The sequence below is a fragment of the Lepidochelys kempii genome, chromosome 3, assembly GCF_965140285.1.
Source record: "Lepidochelys kempii isolate rLepKem1 chromosome 3, rLepKem1.hap1, whole genome shotgun sequence".
Lineage (NCBI taxonomy): Eukaryota > Metazoa > Chordata > Testudines > Cheloniidae > Lepidochelys > Lepidochelys kempii.
In genome coordinates this window covers 1791508-1813299 of record NC_136382.1, presented here as the reverse complement: position 1 = coordinate 1813299, position 21792 = coordinate 1791508, and the positions used below count along the sequence as shown (strand labels likewise).

Genomic DNA, 21792 nt, shown 5'->3' with positions numbered 1-21792 from the left:
AATCTCCCTGCCCCCCAGAAGGACCTGACTAAGGGATCCTGTTTATGCCTACAAGCTCTGGTCTGGATGGTATTCCCATCGTCTCTAATAAACCTTCTGTTCTACTGGCTGGCTGAGAGTCGTGGTGAATCGCAGGAAGTGGGAGTGCAGGGCCCTGACTCCCCCAATCTCTGTGACAACTGGTGACGGGTGGGATGTACTGCACCCCGTGGGCAGTGCTTCCTGCAGTAAGTGACTGGGGAGCAGTAAAACGAAGGGGGATTGACGGGGACCAGGCGTGCTGAAGAGTCAGAGAGGAGCAGTTTCAGGGGGCAGAGGAGCTACGCTTAACCCCTGGGAGTGTGTGACCAGCGAGAAGGACTGTTGCAGTAACGGGGTCCCGCTGGGGACTGCGGTGAGCAGACTCGGGGGCGGAGGAGTCTGTGCTCGACCCTGGGAGAGAGGTGGTGACCTGGAGAAGGGCTGATGCACTAGGGGTTCCTCCTGAAAACCATGGGGAGCTGCAAGCACACAGGCCCGTGAGTGGCCAGCAGGAAGATGTATGCGAAGTGCCTTAAGAGCGACCTGGTGGAGCTGTGCAGGCAGAGGGGGCTGCGCAGTGGGAAGTGCACCAAAGAACAGCTGATTGCCCAGCTGGAGGAGGAGGATCGCTTGAATGAACCGATCCCTGTCTCTGAGGGAAGCAGCCCGGCAGATGCAGGGTGGGCACCAGTATCTGCTCCAGCTGGGAGTGGTCAGACAGCAGCCGAGGGCATCCTGAGACCCCTCCTACCTATGCCTCAGGGAGGGGCTGGGAGGAGCCCAGCAAATTCTGAGGGCACCATGAACCCCACAGCCAGCAGGGGATCCTCCCGGCGGAGCTCCCCATCCCTGGAGCTGAGGCGGCTGGAATGGGAGAGGGAGATAAAATTGAGAGAGTTGGAAGATGACGAAAAAGAGCGAGAGGATCGCGAAAGGCAGCGTCAGCATGAACTGGAGTTGGCCAGGCTGAGGAGCAGCGAGCCCCGAGCTGCGGTGAGTGAGGGGGGACCCAGGACTGCAAAGAGCTTTGATAAGTGCTTCCTGGCCCAGCGAAGGAGGGGGAGGACATAGATAGCTTCCTGACGGCCTTTGAGAATGCCTGCGAGCTGCACAGGGTTGACCCTGCAGACAGGCTCCAGTTTCTCACCCCCTTACTGGATCCCAAAGCCGTGGAGGTGTACAGCCGAATGAAAGGGCCGGAGGCAGGGGACTATGAACTGTTCAAACAGGCCCTGCTCCGTGAGTTTGGGCTGACCCCCGAGATGTACCGGAGAAGGTTCCAGAGTCAGCGTAAAGCCCCTGAGGGCACATATCTAGAACTGGCCACCCGCATGGAGGGATATGCCCGCAAGTGGACAGCTGGGGCCCAGATGAAGGAGGACCTGGTTAAACTGATGGTACTGGAGCAACTGTATGAACAGTGCCCTTCCGACCTGAGGCTGTGGCTGGTGGACAAATATCCAGAGAACCCCCAGCACGCAGGGCAGCTGGCCGACGAGTTTGTGAACAGTCGGTCAGGGGGTAGCAGGGAGGAGTCCCAAAGGATCAGGCCCCCCCCGATGCAGAGAGAGAGTCACCCTAGGACCTCCCAAAGGGGGCTATGGAGAACCCCTTCCAAGGGGAGCATCCAGCGTCAGGCCCAACCGACTGGCTCGAGGGGACCAACGTGACCTGAGCTGCTGTCACTGTGGCCAGAGAGGCCACGTACGGACCCAGTGCCCCAGGCTCAGGGACAGACTGAGCAGACCGAACCCACCCAGGGTTAACTGAGTAGGGACCCAGCCGGACAAGGGGCAGACGGCCCAGTCAAGGGGGGCCTGGCAGCGTACCAACTGCTCAGGAGGGAGGAGGGCCCCAAACCAGCTCCTCTGGCGGGCTGGATGCTCCAGACTCAAGATTCGCATTTTAGAAGGTGGGTGCGGGGCTGTCCCTGCGGAGCGAGTGCCTTGTTCCCCTGGCGGTGGATGGGAGGAAGGTCAGTGGATACTGGGATACGGGCACTGAGGTGATGCTGGCCTGCCCCAAGGTGGTGGCCTCAGATCGGATGGTGCCCAACACCTACCTGACCCTGACAGGGGTGGGCGGGACCCCATTCACGGTGCCCGTGGAGAGGGTACATCTGAAAAGGGGCCCTCCTTGTCCCCCCAAGGATGTGGGGGTGCACCACCATTTACCCACTGAGGTGTTGATGGAGGGTAACCTAGAGGACTGGCCAAACAGCCCCCGGAACACCCTGGTCATGACCCGTAGCCAGAGCCGGCGAGGGTATCGAGGGTACCGAGGGCTGGTGGGGAGGGAGTGCCCTGGAACAAGGCTCAGAGAGGCTGAGGCCTCAGACCCGGCCAGTGAGAGGGAACCGGGCCCCATCCCTTCCCCAGCCGCTGAGTTCCAGGCCGAGTTGAGGAAAGATCCCTCCTTGTGGAAGCTCAGGGACCTGGCCGACCTCAGTGTGGGACGGACCATGAGGAGAGGCTGCCAGGAGAGGTTCCTGTGGGAGAAGGGGTTCCTGTACCGAGAATGGGCTCCCACAAGGGAAGTAGAGTCCTGTGGGATCAGGAGGCAGCTGGGGGTCCCCCAGAAGTATCGCCGCAGGCTCCTGTACCTGGCCCATGACATCCCCCTCGCAGGGCACCAGGGAATCCGGCGCACCCGGCAGAGGTTGCTACAGAACTTTTACTGGCCCGGGGTCTTTACCATGGTCCGGCAGTATTGCTGATCCTGTGACCCCTGTCAGAGGGTGGGGAAGGTCCGGGACAAGGGGAAAGCGGCTTTGAGACCTTTGCCCATCATAGAGGAGCCTTTCCAGAAGGTGGCCATTGACATCGTGGGGCCTCTCAGCAAGACGACGCAGTCGGGGAAGAAATACATTCTGGTGGTGGTAGATTTCGCCACCCGCTACCCCGAGGCAGTGCCCTTAGCTTCCATTGAAGCCGACACCGTGGCCGATGCGCTCCTGACCATTTTCAGCCGAGTGGGGTTCCCCAAGGAAGTCTTGACAGACCAAGGCTCCAACTTCATGTCGGCCCTGCTCCGGTGCTTGTGGGAGAAATGTGGGGTCCGGCACGACTGGGCCTCAGCTTATCACCCCCAGACCAATGGGCTGGTGGAGAGGTTTAACGGGACACTAAAGATGATGCTGAAAACCTTTATGAACCAGCACCCGCAGGACTGGGACAAGTACTTACCTCACCTGCTGTTCGCGTACAGGGAGGTGCCCCAGGAGTCGACCGGATTTTCGCCTTTCGAACTGTTATATGGCAGGAGGGTAAGGGGGGCCCCTAGACCTGATGAGAGACAAATGGGAGGGGAAGGCCACTCCTGATGGGGAATCAGTGGTGGAGTATGTCCTGTCCGTCTGAGAAAGACTTGCTGAACTCATGGGCTTGGCCAAGGAGAATCTGGCCAGAGCCCAGAGGAAGCAGAAGGTCTGGTATGACCGCACGGCGCGGGCCTATGCCACCGGGGATCAGGTGATGGTTCTCATCCCCATGAGGAAAAACAAACTACAGGCCGCCTGGGAAGGTTGTCATTTTAAGGTTGTCAAGCCATTGGTAAACTACGTGGTGGAGCTGTTTAACCGGGCGCACCACCGCCGGGTGTACCATGTGAATATGATGAAGCCATATTATGCCAGGGGGAATGTGGTGTCGGCCGTGTGTGGACAGTGGGAAGAGCAGGGAGATGACCCTTTAGTAGATCTATTCCCTGGGACCAGAGCTGGTTCCCCCCTGGAAACAGTTCCTCTCTCCGATCAGCTAACGCCTGGCCAGCAAGCTGAGATCAAAGAGGTGCTGCATCCGTACCGACAGCTCTTTTCCAACCAGCCTGGACGCACTAATCTGACTAACTAATTTATTTGAGCATGAGCTTTTGTGAGCCACAGCTCACTTCATCGGATGTATACTGTGGAAACTGCAGCAGACTTTATATACACACAGAGACCATGGAACAATACCTCCTCCCACCCCACTGTCCTGCTGGTAATGGCTTATCTAAAGTGATCATCAAGTTGGGCCATTTCCAGCACAAATCCAGGTTTTCTCACCACCCTGACCCCCATACACACACAAACTCACTCTCCTGCTGGTAATAGCTCTTCCAAAGTGACCACTCTCCCTACAATGTGCATGGTAATCACCATTTCCAGCACAAATCCAGGCTTTCTTAACCCCCCCCCCTTTCCCGGGGACACACACACACACACAAACTCACTCTCCTGCAGGAGAGTGAGTTTGTGTGTGTATGGGGGTGGGGGGAGTGAGAAAATCAAGGTGGGCCATTTCCAGCACAAATCCAGGTTCTCTCACCCCCTCACCCCCCTCCAAAAACCACACACACAAACTCACTCTCCTGCTGGTAATAGCTTATCCAAAGTGACCACTCTCCCTACAATGTGCATGATAACCTGGATTTGTGCTGGAAATGGCCCACCTTGATTATCATGCACATTGTAGGGAGAGTGGTCACTTTGGATGAGCTATTACCAGCAGGAGAGTGAGTTTGTGTGTGTGGTTTTTGGAGGGGGGTGAGGGGGTGAGAGAACCTGGATTTGTACAGGAAATGGCCCACCTTGATTATCATACACATTGTGAAGAGAGTTGTCACTTTGGATGAGCTATTACCAGCAGGAGAGTGAGTTTGGGGGGGGGAGCGGAGGGTTAGAAAACCTGGATTTGTGCTGTGTCCAGTTTTGGGCCCCACACTTCAAGAAGGATGTGGATAAATTGGAAAGAGTCCAGCGAAGGGCCACAAAAATGATTAGGGGTCTGGAACACATGAGGTATGAGGAGAGGCTGAGGGAGCTGGGATTGTTTAGCCTGCAGAAGAGAAGAACGAGGGGGGATTTGATAGCTGCTTTCAACTACCTGAAAGGGGGTTCCAAAGAGGATGGCTCTAGACTGTTCTCAATGGTAGCAGATGACAGAACGAGGAGTAATGGTCTCAAGTTGCAGTGGGGGAGGTTTAGATTGGATATTAGGAAAAACTTTTTCACTAAGAGGGTGGTGAAACACTGGAATGCGTTACCTAGGGAGGTGGTAGAATCTCCTTCCTTAGAGGTTTTTAAGGTCAGGCTTGACAAAGCCCTGGCTGGGATGATTTAACTGGGAATTGGTCCTGCTTTGAGCAGGGGGTTGGACTAGATGACCTTCTGGGGTCCCTTCCAACCCTGATATTCTATGATTCTATGAACCCCGCTCAGTTCCGTCTCAAAGGGGGGAGAGATGGGACGCAGCAGGGACTGAGTGGGGCAGATTGACCTGGGAACGTGGCAGGGGAGTTTACTGCCACTGTCTGACCGGTGATGAGATAGCAGGGGGTGACTTCACTGGCTGTCACCTGAGCCGGGAGGGAGGTTGGATCCAGGTGACACCTTCTGCCTGGGAAACTGGACAAAGGCTGGAGGAGGGACTGGGGGAGTCGGCTGGAGGCTTTTTGTTTTCGGAGTGGGCTGGGGAAGAAGAGGGAGCCCCCAGAGCTGGGGACTAATCTCCCTGCTCCCAAGAAGGACCTGACTAAGGGGTCCTGTTTATGTCTATAAGATCTGGTCAGGACTGTGTTCTTGTCGTCTCTAATAAACCTTCTGTTCTACCGGCTGGCTGAGAGTCATGGTGAATCGCAGGAAGTGGGAGTGCAGGGCCCTGACTCCCCCAATCTCCGTGACATACAGCACAGTCATAGAGCTGCGTTGGGAGCTGGAATGCAGTGTTGCAGTGCTGTCGTGGAGCTGCGTTGGGGGCTGGGATGCAGTGTTACAGGACAGTCATGGAGCTGTGTTGGGGGCTGGGATGCAGTGTTGCAGTGCTGTCGTGGAGCTGCGTTGGGGGCTGGGGTGCAGTGTTGCAGTGCTCTCGTGGAGCTGCGTTGGGGGCTGGGGTGCAGTGTTGCAGTGCTCTCGTGGAGCTGCGTTGGGGGCTGGGATGCAGTGTTACAGGACAGTCGTGGAGCTGCGTTGGGGGCTGGGGTGCAGTGTTGCAGTGCTCTCGTGGAGCTGCGTTGGGGGCTGGGGTGCAGTGTTGCAGTGCTCTCGTGGAGCTGCGTTGGGGGCTGGGGTGCAGTGTTGCAGTGCTCTCGTGGAGCTGCGTTGGGGGCTGGGGTGCAGTGTTACAGGACAGTCATGGAGCTGTGTTGGGTGGCTGGGATGCAGTGTTGCAGTGCTGTTGTGGAGCTGTGTTGGGGGCTGGGGTGCAGTGTTGCAGTGCTCTCGTGGAGCTGCGTTGGGGGCTGGGATGCAGTGTTACAGGACAGTCGTGGAGCTGCGTTGGGGGCTGGGATGCAGTGTTGCAGTGCTGTTGTGGAGCTGTGTTGGGGGCTGGGGTGCAGTGTTGCAGTGCTCTCGTGGAGCTGCGTTGGGGGCTGGGGTGCAGTGTTACAGGACAGTCGTGGAGCTGTGTTGGGGGCTGGGATGCAGTGTTACAGCACTGTCACGGAGCTGTGTTGGGTGGCTGGGATGCAGTGTTGCAGTGCTGTTGTGGAGCTGCGTTGGGGGCTGGGATGCAGTGTTCCAGTGCTGTTGTGGAGCTGCGTTGGGGGCTGGGGTGCAGTGTTGCAGTGCTGTCGTGGAGCTGCGTTGGGGGCTGGGATGCAGTGTTACAGGACAGTCATGGAGCTGTGTTGGGGGCTGGGGTGCAGTGTTGCAGTGCTCTCGTGGAGCTGCGTTGGGGGCTGGGATGCAGTGTTACAGGACAGTCGTGGAGCTGTGTTGGGGGCTGGGGTGCAGTGTTGCAGGCCAGTCGTGGAGCTGTGTTAGGGATTGGGTTGCAGTGTTACAGCACTGTCACGGAGCTGTGTTAGGGATTGTGATGCAGTGTTACAGCGCTGTCATGGAGCTGTGTTGCAGCACATCTGTGCTGTGGGCATGTTGTGTTACTTTACTGCTTTTTTTCCTTGTTTGCAGTCCAACCCAGTGATGATTGATGCCAAAGAGGTGTCTGCAGCGCACAGGGCCCGGTACTTCTGGGGTAACCTTCCCGGTATGAACAGGTTGGTGAGAGCATGGTGAGAGAACCCCGAGTTTTGGGCCGTTTGCTTCTTGCATGATAGCGGAGCAGGGGCCGGGGGATTGCCAGCCAGCATAATTCATTTTAATCGTGCCTCTTCGAACCAGCCTTTGGAGCCCTTCAGCCCCTTAGCACTCAGCCTATTCTCTGTTGTTCGGTGCTACTGTAGGCATGAAGGGGCCAGGTCACCCGTGTGTGCTCCGAGCAGGGCACCCCAAGGCCGTGAGGAGTGCGGGTAATCGGGTTGTAGATTTCACTCCCAGCTCTTTGCCCTCCACTCTGCAGAGCAGCCTTTGGGGGCACATGGGAGCTCAGAACTCCTGATTTCTACCCTGAGCACATCCCCACAAAGAGACAAAGTCCCAGGCTCCTCTCTTCACCAGGAATCCCGGCGTGGCTCCCACCAGCATAGCTCAGCCCTTTCCGTTCGAGGGACGTTCCTTGTGTGTTCCCATGGCCCTCGGCACCTGACGCTCACTCTTTGCACGGGCAGAGCACTGAGAGCCCAGGCCAGGGAGCCAGGACTCCTGGGTTCTCTTTCAGGCTTTGACACCAGCTCCCTCTTTGACCCTAGTCGAGTCCTTTCCCCTTGTGTGCCTCAGTGTCCTCCTCTGTAAGATGAGGATGAGACTTCAGCCAGCGCAGGGGGCAGGGCAGACGCGTTGTGAGTGTTTGTGAAGTGCTGGGTGGTGGTGTTTGTGGTCCCATTCTGAGCAGGGCCAGAGTCAGCGGGGGAGAGGCAGAGAGTGATGTCCCTGCAGCAGCAGTGTGATCAGAGGGGCATGAGTGACTCCACCGAGCAGGAGGTTGTAACTGGCTCTCCTGCCTCTGGCGGAGGAAGTGGCGAGGCTGAATCACCTGGAAATTCTCCAGATTGGTCCAGGAGCTGCTTTCTCCAGCACACCACCACCACCCCGTTGCTAATGGATCGGTCCAGAAGCTGCTGTCTACTCCCCCACCACCCTGTTGCTAATGGATCGGTCCAGAAGCTGCTGTCTACTCCCCCACCACCCTGTTGCTAATGGATCGGTCCAGGAGCTGCTCTGCTTCCTCAGGTCATTGCCAATGCGGAGCTGCTCTGCCTCCTCCCCTCTGTCCAGGAGCTGCTCCGCCTCCTCCCTGCATTGCTAATGGGTTGGTCCATAAGCTGCTCCATTTCCTCCCCCCTATGCTAATGGATTGGTCCACGAGCTGCTGTCTCCTGCCCCACCACCCCATGGCTAATGCATCAGTGCACTGTATGCTCCACTCCCCCCCCCCATGGATTGACCCAGGAGCTGCTCCATTGTTAATAGATCAATTCATGAGCTACTTCAGCTGCTTTCTCCCTCCCATTGTAATGGACCAGTCCATGCTTCCTCACCCCCATTGCTAATGGACCAGTCATAGAATCATAGCAGATCAGGGTTGGAAGGGACCTCAGGGGGTCACCTAGTCCCACCCCCTGCTCAAAGCAGGACCAATCCCCGACTAAATCATCCCAGCCAGGGCTTTGTCAAGCTGGGCTTTAAAAACCTCTAAGGATGGAGATTCCACCACGTCCCTAGGGAACCCATTCCAGTGCTTCACCACCCTCCTAGTGAAATGGTGTTTCCTAATATCCCACTTAGACCTCCCCCACTGCAACTTGAGACCATTGCTCCTTTCTCAGTCATCTGCCACCACTGAGAACAGCCGAGCTCCATCCTCTTTGGAACCCCCTTCTGGTAGTTGAAGGCTGCTATCAAATCCCCCCTCACTCTTCTCTTCTGCAGACTAAACAAGCCCAGTTCCCTCAGCCTCTCCTCATAAGTCATGTACCCCAGCCCCATAATCATTTTTGTTGTCCTGTGAATGACTCTCTAATTTGTCCACATTCTTTCTGTAGTGGGGGGCCCAAAACTGGACACAGTACTCCAGAAGAGGCCTCACCAATGCTGAATAGAGGGGAACGATCACGTCCCTTGAGCTGCTAGCAATGCCCCTACTTATACATCCCAAAATGCCATTGGCCTTCTTGGCAACAAGGGCACACTGCTGACTCATATCCAGCTTCTCGTCCACTGTAATCCCCAGGTCCTTTTCTGCAGAACGGCCGCTTAGCCAGTCGGTCCCCAGTCTGTAGCGGTGCATGGGATTCTTCCTTCCTAAGTGCAGGACTCTGCACTTGTCCTTGTTGAACCTCATCAGATTTCCTTTGGCCCAATCCTCCAATTTGGCTAGGTCACTCTGGACCCTATTCCTACCCTCCAGCTTATTTACCTCTCCCCCCCAGCTTAGTGTCATTCTGTCTGGTTCAGAATTACCTCACACTGGGATGCTTTTCAGGCCAGGGCTAGCAGGGACAATGCCATGGAGACCAACCTTCCTCCCAATACCACCCCTGATTCCCCCAGCCTTCCCCCTCCACAGACATGGACTCTGATCCATATGGATCACCCATGAAAGAACTTCCTTGGGATGGGGGAAGCTCTCCTCTTTCACAGCCCATGGAGGATACACAGATTTGAGTCCTTTCTAATAGCAACATCCATTTTCGTTAGGAGACTCCATTCCATCCTGGCAGATAAGGACTTGGCCGTGGTTAGTCACACCTTCATCATCCCATGTCTGGACAACAGCAATGCAATATACCTGGGCACAAAGCCATCAAAGTCAATGCTTCCTCACCCTCATTGCTAATGGACCAGCCCATGAGCTGCTTTCTCCTCCCCATTGCTAATGAATCAGTCCATGCTTCCTCACCCTCATTGCTAATGGACCAGCCCATGAGCTGCTTTCTCCTCTCCATTACTAATGAATCAGTCCATGCTTCCTCACCCTCATTGCTAATGGACCAGCCCATGAGCTGCTTTCTCCTCTCCATTGCTAATGAATCAGTCCATGCTTCCTCACCCTCATTGCTAATGGACCAGCCCATGAGCTGCTTTCTCCTCTCCATTGCTAATGAATCAGTCCATGAGCGTCTCTGCTTCTTCCCCCTATTGCTAATGCTTTGGTCCACAAGCTGCTGTACCTCCTCCCCCCATGGTTAATGAATAGATCCATGAGTTACTCTACCTCCTTACCCCATTGCTAATGGATCGGTCCACGAGCTGCACCACTTCTTTTCCCCCCATTGATAATGGATTGGTCCATGAGCTGTTCCCCCTCCCCCCATGGGTAGGATGGGCCCACAAGGTTGCCCGGGGGCCTTTATGGGGCAAGCAGGTGGTCGGTGGCACTGTGTGCTGGGAGTCCTGCACAGCCCTGGGCTGTTGGCACTACCAGCGGGCCCTCACCTGCCCCACTGCACGGCCAGCCCCCTTCGGGTGTACGGCCAGCCCCCATAGGGGATACGGCCACCGTGGGCACGACCAGCCCCCATAGGGCGTACAGGCGCCATGCGTGCAGCCAGCCCCCGTAGGGGATATGGCCACCGTGGGCGCGACCAGCCCCCGTAGGGCATACAGGCGCCATGCGTGCGGCCAGCCCCCATAGGGGATATGGCCACCGTGGGCGCGACCAGCCCCCGTAGGGCATACAGGCGCCATGCGTGCGGCCAGCCCCCATAGGGGATACGGCCACCATGGGCACGGCCAGCCCCCGTAGGGCATACAGGCGCCATGCGTGCAGCCAGCCCCCATAGGGCATACAGGCGCCATGCGTGCGGCCAGCCCCAATAGGAGATACGGCCACCGTGGGCACGGCCAGCCACCGTAGGGCATACAGGCGCCATGCGTGCGGCCAGCCCCCATAGGGGATACGGCCACCATGGGCACGGCCAGCCCCCGTAGGGCATACAGGCGCCATGCGTGCGGCCAGCCCCCATAGGGGATACGGCCACCGTGGGCACGACCAGGCCCCGTAGGGCATACAGGCGCCATGCGTGCGGCCAGCCCCCGTAGGGGATACGGCCACCGCGGGCGCGGCCAGCCCCCGTAGGGGATACGGCCACCGCGGGCGCGGCCAGCCCCCGTAGGGGATACAGGCGCCCTGGGCACACGGCCAGCCCCCCTAGGGCGTACAGATGCTGTGTGCGAGGGGCATGGGTGGGAGCCCAGCCCCCTGGCGGGCGCACCTGGAACATAGCAGCAGCAGCACTGAGTGCAGGGTTAATGCCCGTTCTCAACCTCCCGCCCTTTTGTCTCCTAGGCCATTGGCATCTACAGTGAACGATAAGCTGGAACTTCAGGAGTGCCTGGAGCACGGCAGGATAGCAAAGGTCAGTGCCTGAGCCTCCGTGGGGCAGCCAGGAGGCGCTGGAGCATAGCCCTGGGAGTTGGGCCGTGCCTCCTCTGGGCCTTTTCCGGGTGCTGTCCCGACCCAGGGCGGCATCAGCCCCTGTGCCGAAGTGGGAGGGGGCACGCACTGCACTGTGTCGCTTTGGGATTTAGGCCAAGGTGGGGCCATGGCCAACAGGGTGGGCCACAGCCAACCAGTATGGGGAGCAGATCCCAGCCAGCAGGGTGGGGCGGTGGGGGGCAGAGCAGGCCCAGTGAGGCAGGCAGAGGGGGCCAGACGTGGGGCACACTTTGGGAGCGGTTGGGAATACCCGCACCAGGAGATGGGACCTATGACATTTGTGCTGCTCTTAGAAGCGGGGGAAAGGCACCTGCTTTGGCCCTGATGGACGTCAGAGGAAGATGCTCAGCTCGCTCCCCAAGGAGTGGCTCTGCCCCAGCACGTGGGCTCACTTGAGACAGGATTCCTGTTCTGCCCTTCCATGGCCACGCAGTCACCACAGCGGAGCACGGGAGGGTAGCAAGGGGCTTGGGGGGGATGCTGGTGATTCCAGCCCCCCAGCCTGGCTTCAGGCAGGACCTAGTGACCAGGAGAGGGGAGGGACAGACTAGCCTAGCTGCTGCCAAGGGGCCAGGCCGGAATGGGAGCTCCACCCTCGCCCCAGAGCGAGTCCAGAGCCAGCAGAGGATGGGGATAAATCAGAATCATTCAGTGGCCCCACGAAGGTCTGGGCCAGCAAGAGACCTGAGGCTGCTCTGAGCAGACAGGCGCCCTCGGAGCAGCTCTTGGGGGCTGCCCAGCTGGGCCCCCATCTAGGCCATGTTAGCCGGGGCGGGGGAAGTGGCTGCGGCTCTGGTTTGCTCAGAACGTTGCTTTGTCCCTTCTAGTTCAGCAAAGTGCGAACTATCACCACTCGCTCCAACTCCATCAAGCAGGGCAAGGACCAGCATTTCCCCGTCTTCATGAACGAGAAGGAGGACATCCTGTGGTGCACGGAGATGGAGAGGTACTGCTGGCCTGCGGGGGTGGGGCGGCTCCCTGGGTTTGCACCGTCTCTGGGCTGGTCTCCCAGGGCGGCTGGGCCCTGTCTGCGCTGGTGCCTGGGAAAGGAGGCCTGGGGACTCGTACTGCTGGTTGTGCTGGAGGACTTGGATGGCTCTGAATGCACCAGGGGAGCTCTGTCGTTAGGGGCCAAGGGGGAGCTGAATCTCAGAGCGGGAGCTCGTTTGTTGGCATGAAGCAAACCAAGGTCTCTTAGCCTGACCGACTCCATGAGTCGAGCTTCATGTCCTTCACCTGCCACTTCTCCAGCAGGCAGCACAGCCCTGGACACACACACAAGCCCCCTCTGCAGCTCTGCTTTGAAGGTCACAGAGAAGCCAAGCAGGGCCCCAGCCTAGTCTTGGCCTTCGCAAGCCCATCTGTCTGTCTAGGTTTTCTCACCGAGCCCGTCACCGTGGTGTCTGAGCACCTTTACAGTGTACCGATGTGGACCCGAGAACGTTACCGTCAAGCCCGGATCCTGCCAGGTGCTAAGTGGCTCCAAGGAGGAGGATTCCTGGGGCAGGAAATCAGCTAACCTGTGCTCTTCCTGTTCCCTCCTTTCCATGCAGGGTCTTTGGCTTCCCGGTTCATTACACAGATGTCTCCAACATGAGCCGCCTGGCCCGGCAGAGACTGCTCGGCAGATCTTGGAGCGTGCCGGTGATCCGCCATCTCTTTGCTCCCCTGAAGGAATACTTTGCCTGCGTGTAAGACACACAGGAACTAGTGAAGTGGAACGAATCAGATGAGAAGAGAAGTGAAAATGTGGAACAAGAGAAAAATCAGCACCCAGAAGAGAGAAAGGATTAAACCCGATGGGAATCCACCGCGTCTCCCCAAGCGAAAGGGTTCGGTGTCCTCTCCTGAATTTTCAATGTTCAGCTTTTAGCCTATTTAAAAAAAAACAAAAACCGGTTTTTTTTGGTAACCTTTTAATTTTCCGCTCTTTTCTGGATGGGTTTTTCTGTTAGTTTGGTTTCTGCTTCTCGAAGCTGCGAGCGAGGCGAAAGGCTTTCCCGAGCTTGTGAGCAAGCGCTGTCGTAGCAGGAGGGCAAAGCCAGCAGGAAACACTAGCAGAAACCCAAGCCTAGAGAGGGGGACGCGAAGGAAAGGTTCTGCCGACCTGTCGCTCTGAGCTCGAGTTTTGTCTCTGGTCTGGTGAGCGTAGGAGCACCCAGCAGGGAGTGCTCAGCCTGCGCCGTAACTTCCAGCACTGAGCCTTACTTACTTCTACCAGCACCATCACTGGTGATGCAAAGCAAAACCAACTAGCAGGGAAGCCAAGAACACGCACCACACCACACACTTTTCTACAGTATTTCGGGTGCCTACCACACAGGAAACCTTGAAGAAAGCAGATCCTAGATGCCGCTGTTACCTCTTGTTTACAGTTTATATATATACGGCAGGTGTGAGCGCGAGCTAGCTAGATAGATATATAAAAGGTACTGTTACTACTGTACATCCTGACTTCATAATGGTGCTTTTCAACAGCGGGGTGAGTCAAAACATCAGCTTCCACGTTGCCTTACGTGCCAGGGCTTTCCGCAGGGGGGACCATGCAGACTCAGTGCCGGGGGCAGGGGAGGCACTGGTCCCCCGCCCCCGGGCAGTGCGGGGGAGGGACAGGAGGCAGTCTCCGTCCCACGTCATGCAATAACCTTTTTATTTTCGAAAAGGAAGGCCCCCCTCCCACGCACTGGGGAGAAGCGGGTCCGGGGCTGCCCCCGCCCGCCCACCCGCAGGGGCCGGGGGGAGAGAAAGCCCTCGCCAGAGAATAACAACACACAAACGTACTGGTGCTTTTCTGTGTACGTCGCCTTTGGGTGTTCTTTTCCGAGGGGCTCCCCTCCCCTGGCCTGAGGCTGGGGTGCAGCACCGGGCAGAGCGATGCTTTGGGTCACCTCCGAACTCACAGGCTGCAGTTTTATACTGAGAAGCTGATGCCATCTTTGATTCTTCTTGTCTCTTTGTTGTAGAATGAAGAACTCGTCTGTAGGTTCATGCCGAGGTGGGAGGAGGGCCGGGCAGACGCCCCCCATTGCTCATCCAGGCCTGGGGGTGCAGGGCAGAGCTCTGGCTGCCCTGTGGGGTGCTCCCGGCCCAGCGGGGAGGCTGGTTCTCTCTTTTTGTGGACGCTGTGAATTCTGTTTCTTTTAGTACTTGATTGAACTGCAGCTGTGCGGTCCCTTCCCATCGGCCACCAGCGCGCTGCCCCTCACTCCTCGCGGCCTGGGCGGAGGGCGCATTCTCTGTGGGGCAGGAAGTGGGCAAGGGCTAGACTAGGAATCGCACTGGCAGGCCCCCCTGAGGGAGAATCCCCCCAGCAGAGCCAGGAGAGCAGCATCTCCAGAGGGGCTCCACCTCTGTTCCTGGATTCCAGGGGCTGGGGGCCCAGCACCAGCCCGACAGCCTGGGTAGGCAGAGCAGAGGCAGCTTTCCCCCTGGCGTGTGCCTATGCAGCCCGCCGGGGGAAGCCGGCAGCTGCTGCAGGCACTCAGGTGGGCAAGCATCCGCTGCAGAGCAGTGCCAGCTGGGCCAGGCTGAGATCCCAGAGGGAGCTCTAGGCCGGCCGGGGGCGTGGTACATTCAGGGGGGCACATGGCCAAAGCTAACCGATCCAGGCCTTGTGCCCTGCTGTATGTGGGCATGGCCCTAGCACAGCCAGTTGGCACCAGTGGATCATCTGGCCCTCCAGGGGCATTTGCTGGCATGGCCTGGAAGAGCGGGCATGGAAGGAGCTTGGTGTCTGTCTTGGCCTCTCTGCTGAGCCTGCCAGGGGAGAGCAGCTGTGAGGGGCTTTCCCAGCACGCGGAAGTGTTGTCCCGCGGGCAGACGCCCCGGCCTGAGTCTTGTCACAAGGGCACTGACCAGCCACCATCTCAATAACTTCCCTGCGCTGCCATTGGCCCGCCCCCTCAGTAACGCCCACCCCGCCCTGAGCATTGGCCCGCCCCCTCAGTAACGCCCACCCTGCCCTGCGCTGCCATTGGCCCGCCCCCTCAGTAACGCCCACCCTGCCCTGCGCTGCCATTGGCCCGCCCCCTCAGTAACACCCGCCCCGCCCTGAGCATTGGCCCGCCCCCTCAGTAACACCCGCCCCGCCCTGAGCATTGGCCCGCTCCCTCAGTAACGCCCGCCCTGCCCTGTGCTGCCATTGGCCCGCCCCCTCAGTAACACCCGCCCCGCCCTGAGCATTGGCCCGCCCCCTCAGTAACGCCCGCCCTGCCCTGCGCTGCCATTGGCCCGCCCCCTCAGTAACGCCCACCCCACCCTGCGTATTGGCCCGCCCCCTCAGTAATGCCCCTCCCCCGCCCATTGACCTGCCTCCTCAGTAACGCCCACCCCGCCCTGCGTATTGACCTGCCTCCTCAGTAACGCCCCTCCCCTGCCCATTGAGCTGCTCTTTTGGAGGCGCCTGGGGCTTGTCTACATGGCTAATTACTGCACTGGGTGTGACTACAGCCACCCGCTTGCCAGGCAGCGGCAGCAGCTCCGTCCTGCGTGGGCCCTGCCGCAGCACGGGACGTCCCCGCTCTGCTGCTGGGCAGGGCCTTGCCCTGGAGACAAGCCGGAGGCTTCTTTTGAAAATATTTTTAATGGAATTTTAAAACCAGGCTAAGGAAATTCCCTCCCTCCTGCCCGTGCCAGAGCGTGAGTGCGCCCACGCGTCCATGCTGCGCCCATGCCGCCCGGCCCCAGCTCGCCCGCACGCCGTCGAGCTGTGTGACGGGACCGTGCGGTGGGGAGCACGCGGCCCCCTCGGGGCCCGACTCACCGGTGACACAAGCTGGCTCCAGCTGCCCGCCCGGAGGGTGATTCCACAGCGCTTGGCACTGGCCTCGCCACTCCTGGGGGAGGCAGCGGTGAGACTCCCGAAGCCAGGCCAGTGCCAAGCGCTGCAGAATCCTCCCGCCGTGTGCCGAGGGGGCCGGCTTTAATGCCGCAGGCTGGGCAGTGGTTGCACACGCACCCCCCGTGAGGACGGAGGGACACGGACGGAGGGACACTGCCCACCCCCGACAGACAGTCAAAACCGCACCCGTGTACCCACACGGACGACGGAACCTTGTCCTCCCACCGCGAAGCAGCCCACAGTGGAACATGTACACAACACAGACAGCAGGACACACACCCCCCCCCGTGTGCACACTGACAGCGGGACACCCCCCCCCGTGCGCACACAGACAGCGGGACACACACCCCCCGTGTGCACACTGACAGCGGGACACACACACCCCCCGTGCGCACACTGACAGCAGGACACACACCCCCCTGCACGCACACTGACAGCAGGACACACACCCCCCTGCGCACACAGACAGCGGGACACACCCCCCCCCTGTGCGCACACAGACAGCGGGACACACCCCCCCCCCGTGCGCACACTGACAGCGGGACACACACCCCCCCGTGCGCACACTGACAGCGGGACACACACACCCCCGTGCGCACACTGACAGCGGGACACACACACACACACCCCCGTGCGCACACTGACAGCGGGACACACACACACACACACCCCTGTGCGCACACTGACAGCGGGACACACACACACACACCCCTGTGCGCACACTGACAGCGGGACACACACACACACACACACACCCCTGCGCACACTGACAGCGGGACACACACCCCCCTGCGCACACTGACAGCGGGACACACACACCCCCGCGCGCACACTGACAGCGGGACACACACACACACCCCCTGTGCGCACACTGACAGCGGGACACCCCCCCCCGTGCGCACACTGACAGCGGGACACACACACACACACCCCCTGTGCGCACACTGACAGCGGGACACACACACACACACCCCCTGTGCGCACACTGACAGCGGGACACACACACACACCCCCTGCATGCACACTGACAGCGGGACACACACACCCCTGCACACACACTGACAGCGGGACACCCCCCCCTTGTGCGCACACTGACAGCGGGACACCCCCCCCGCACGCATACTGACAGCGGGACACCCCCCCCGCACGCATACTGACAGCGGGACACCCCCCCTGCACACACACTGACAGCGGGACACACACACCCCCGCGCGCACGCTGACAGCGGGACACACCCCCCCGCGCGCACGCTGACAGCGGGACACACACACCCCTGCGCGCACGCTGACAGCGGGACCCCCCCCCCCCCGCACACACACTGACAGCAGGACACACACCCCCCCGCGCGCACGCTGACAGCGGGACACACCCCCCCGCGCGCACGCTGACAGCAGGACACACACACCCCTGCGCGCACGCTGACAGCGGGACCCCCCCCCTGCACACACACTGACAGCAGGACACACACCCCCCCGCGCGCACAGCTGACAGCGGGACACACACCCCCGCGCGCACGCTGACAGCGGGACACACACCCCCCGCACACACACTGACAGCGGGACACACACCCCCCTGCGCGCACGCTGACAGCGGGACACACACCCCCCTGCGCGCACGCTGACAGCGGGACACACCCCCCCTGCGCGCACGCTGACAGCGGGACACACACACCCCTGCGCGCACGCTGACAGCGGGACACACACACCCCTGCGCGCACGCTGACAGCGGGACACGCACACCCCCCCGTGCGCACGCTGACAGCGGGACACCCCCCCGCGCGCACAGTGGGAACGAACACACACGTCTGAGCACACACGGACCTCTCTGAGCGCACGTAGACACACACACACACACACCCCGATGAGCATGCGCACGTGCACGCCCAGAGCGTGGAACACGCTCACCCCAGAGGAGCCTGCGCGCACATGCGGACTGGGGAACCCTCCACCCCATATGCACACGAAGACAAAGGACCCGGCATGCCTGGCCAGTGGCGGCCCCGTGTCCCCGTACACACAGACAGTGGCATTCCCTGCCCCCCTGTGGACAGTGTCCCCCCCTCGTGCATGCGCACGTGGACAGTGGAGCACCCCACCCCCGTGGTGCACACTCGGCCGGCCCCCTGCGCCCACGGGAGCCGTGGCACACGCAGACGGCCGGCCCCCTGCGCCCACGGGAGCCGTGGCACACGCAGACGGCCGGCCCCCTGCGCCCACGGGAGCCGTGGCACACGCAGACGGCCGGCCCCCTGTGCCCACGGGAGCCGTGGGCACGGGCAGGACACTGCAGCGCCCCTGGTGTGCTCACATGCACACACTGGCAGGCTGGGTTAGCGCAGGGACTTGGGAGGGCTCTGGCCCTGCCTAGCTGCAGGTCATCACTCGCCCCCGGCCGGGCCGGGGTCACAGATCCCAGCCCCAAATTCTCGCATTCCCTTTAAGGGCCGTTCTCCACCCACCCGCACGGGGCTGCTGACTCCCCCGCCTCCCCCGCGCCAGCCTGCGGCTATTGGCTTGGTGAGACGTGCCTGGGTCATCTCTGCATACGGGCGTGGGGCACCCCCTGAGAGTGGCTCCGTGACCAGCCTGGTGGGAGCGGGGCAGGAGCCCTGCCTTGCCCAGCACCTGAGCACACTGCCTGGGGCAGTGACGTCACAGACTGTCCCAGGCACTGTTCGCAGTCCAGCCCCCCACCCCATGTCACGGGGGCCAGGGGCCCACTCTCCATTTCAGACGTAGGGCCTCTGTCGGCTCTCGCTGCACTGGGCTTGGCTGTGGGAGCGGCCCCTGCCTTCACCCTGAGTCAAAATAGACCCTCGGGGGGCCAGTGAGTGCACACGCCCCACTGCGTGGGGGGCAGCCCCCTTCAAAGCCATAGACGCAGGGATCTGCTGAGGGGAACCGAGGGGGGTCCTGGGCACAGGGGGGTCCTGCCTGCGTCCCTCCCCCAGGGCACACGGGGCCGGGGCCGCGGCAGGCAGTGGGAAGGGCCGGTGCAGCTCGGCTCGCTCGCAGGACAGGGGGCGGCTCGAACGCCTCAGGCGGTTACCCCAGCCCCCGGGCAAGGTGCCCGGGGAGCCGCAGTGGCCCACGCAGCTGCCGGTGACCTGCCCTCACCCCCTGCCAGCCCACGGAAAAGCCAGGAGCTGCTGTGTCAGCCCCGGGCCGTTAGCTGTCCCCACCCCTGCTCCGGCAGGACTAGACCTGCCCTGGGAAGCTTCCCCAGCCCCCTCAGGCCTCCTACCCGTTGTGGCTGCACTGGCCCGCGGGAAAGGACCTGCCGCACCGTGTGCAGGACGGGAGGGCGGAGCTGGGGCTTGGACCCACCCCAAGGTGCTCAGGAGCAACAGCGTGAGGCCTGGTGTCTCAGAGCAGGTGTCGGTGCCATGGCAGCCCACCCACCCCAGGGCTTCCCCTCCTCGCTGCTCCAGCCCGCAGCATCAGCTGCGTGGCCGAGGCCTCTGAGCTGGGAGGAGCCCTGGGCCGAGCGCTCCCAGGGTCCCCTGGGGAGGGAGGGTCCGTGCAGCACAGCCCCCTTGGGGCAAAGGGAGGTCATGTCCCGGGGCCAGTTCTTAAAGGAAAACTGCAGGGCTTGGTGCTAAAGCGCAGGGGGTCGGGCGGCTCGCCGCAATCCCTGTCGCTGTCTCGCTCCCCATAACTGTGAATGGTGCCGGGGTCTCTCAGGGCCTGACACTTCTCTCTGCTGGGCAGGGCAGGGTGCCGCAGGTGGAAGGGGTGGCTACCGGGGCCTGCCTGTGGGTGCTTGCTAATGTCACAGCAGGTCCACCTCGAAAGGAGGGTAGCGCGTCCCTTCCAGCAGCTGGCCCTGCCGGGCAGCCCCCCCACTCCCTGCCCTGCCTCTCGGGCACTCTCATGGCAGCTTCCCGGGGCACTGGGGTCTCTCTCGTGGTTTGCGCTTCTCTACAACTCGCTGGGGAGGGAGTTTGAGTCTCTTATTCACGTTGCAGTTTTCCTTTAACAGTGGGGGCAGGGGCTGCCCCCCGAGAGGCAGCACGGGCCTGGCACGGCCTAGCACGCACGGCTCGCGAGGGGAGACGGCCGTGGGAGGGGTCAGCCATGGGCGCTTCTGCCCTCCTAGTCTCTCTACCATGGGATTGGTGCTAAGTGGGGAATCTGTGAACCCCCATAACTGTGCATGAACACTGGGGGGAGGTTGCGGGGCCGAGCCAGCGTAAGGTCGCGGAGGGAGGGAGGGCAGGCGCTGCAGGCCGAGCAGAGCCGCGTTCGCAGCTCTGGCCCTTTAATCTTTACATTTTGGTAAAGGCGGCAGGACATGGGCCCCAGGCTCCCACCCTCCTGCCCGGGTCTCAGCAGAGACCTGCGGAGCCGTCGCTTTCCCGACCTCTTGTTCCACTGCGAGCCTGGCAGTGCGAAACTTGGGGAGGCCTGGGGCCCAGCACCACCCTCCCACCAGCTTTCCACCAGGAGCCACCACTGGCTGCAAGGGGCAGCTCCTGCGTGAGGCTGGTGTGAATGTGGGGGAACCAGGCTGCAGGGGGGTGCAGGGACCCCCCATGGCAGAGCCCGGTGGGTAAAGCAGGTTCCTGTTGCTCCACAAACTGGAAACTCTGGGAATGGCCCTTTGGCAGCGTTTTCAGGCAGTTTGTTTTCCAGATTCCCCAGTCCCCGTCTCCGGGAGCACCGGACACAAGCCACCCGGTTCCCAGCCTGTAGCCTCGGGACACAGACGGGGAGAATTAAGGTTTTTAAAATACCCAACACACTCTTTTTTTTTAAAAAAGCAAAAAGCAAATTTTGTTGCACAGCCCTGTATCGAAAACAAAAAAGCCTAAATTCCTTAGAAATCCGCCGAGGGAGTAGGTGACAAACAAGGTGCTAAAACATTTTATTAAAAATCTATATTGTTAAATTAAGTCTGCTGTCTGGACAATGACTGTTTGTTTTGTTTTCTTGTGGAGTTTCAAAGAGCACTATTATTGTTTTACTCTTCTATATTATTATTAAAAAACAAAAAGGCATTTTAACTTTGTACTTGAAAACGAAATGAGAGATTTCATGTGTTTTAGCCTAGGCATTGAAGTAGCTGATGCTTAACTATTTGTGGGAAATCATTTATTCATACTGAAGAATAAACGCTGTAGAGACGTTGGTAATAACGTTGACTGTTCCCTATGATTTGGCTTGAGCCCCCAGCGCTAGGACCTCTCTAGTGTACATTCCATGCAGCTAACACCCACCTCCCCCCCGCTTTTCTTTTTCTTTCTTTCCTTTTTTATGATTAGGGTTATTCTGGTTTCTGGTTCCAGCATCCTTCAGCCGCTATGTTTTGGTTTTTTTAGGGTTGCTTCTATATTTATTGACAATAAATAATGTACATTTCACAGTATGGTTCTGCGACCTGGCGGGAAGGGGCCCCGCGGCCTCTCCCGCCCCGGTGTTCTGTTGTATCTCTGTGTAAGTATTGCTCGTGACATAGCTGTTATGAACTAATTAAAAAGGTCAATGCGTGCAGCAGATGTAGGAAGTCTGTCCGTTTCGCCTTCATCCCATTTCTTTTTTCTTTGGTGCCCAGAAGAATATACGAAAGAAAAGCTCCTTTCTAATGTACTTGTGCTGGAGAACACTTGAATAAATGTACTGTTTTTGTGCAAAAAAAGGAAAAAAAAAAAAGAAAAAAGTCCCACGGTCA

The 21792-nt window shown here is 59.7% G+C and overlaps 1 protein-coding gene across 5 annotated transcripts in view; it reads left to right on the top strand.

Moving 5' to 3' along the window:
* The window catches only part of DNMT3A (DNA methyltransferase 3 alpha), a 267504-nt gene extending 245712 nt beyond the window's left edge, over positions 1–21792 (top strand). For 3 of the 5 annotated variants that reach the window (XM_073335457.2, XM_073335456.2, XM_073335455.2), the window contains 4 exons: positions 6917–7002; positions 11133–11202; positions 12110–12228; positions 12836–21792. In XM_073335457.2, coding sequence (XP_073191558.1) covers positions 6917–7002; positions 11133–11202; positions 12110–12228; positions 12836–12977 — 417 coding nt within the window. In that variant the 3' untranslated portion in view covers positions 12978–21792. Of the gene's footprint in view, positions 1–6916; positions 7018–11132; positions 11203–12109; positions 12229–12835 lie in introns of those variants that run through there. The other 2 variants (XM_073335454.2, XM_073335459.2) reach the window with 2 other exon arrangements.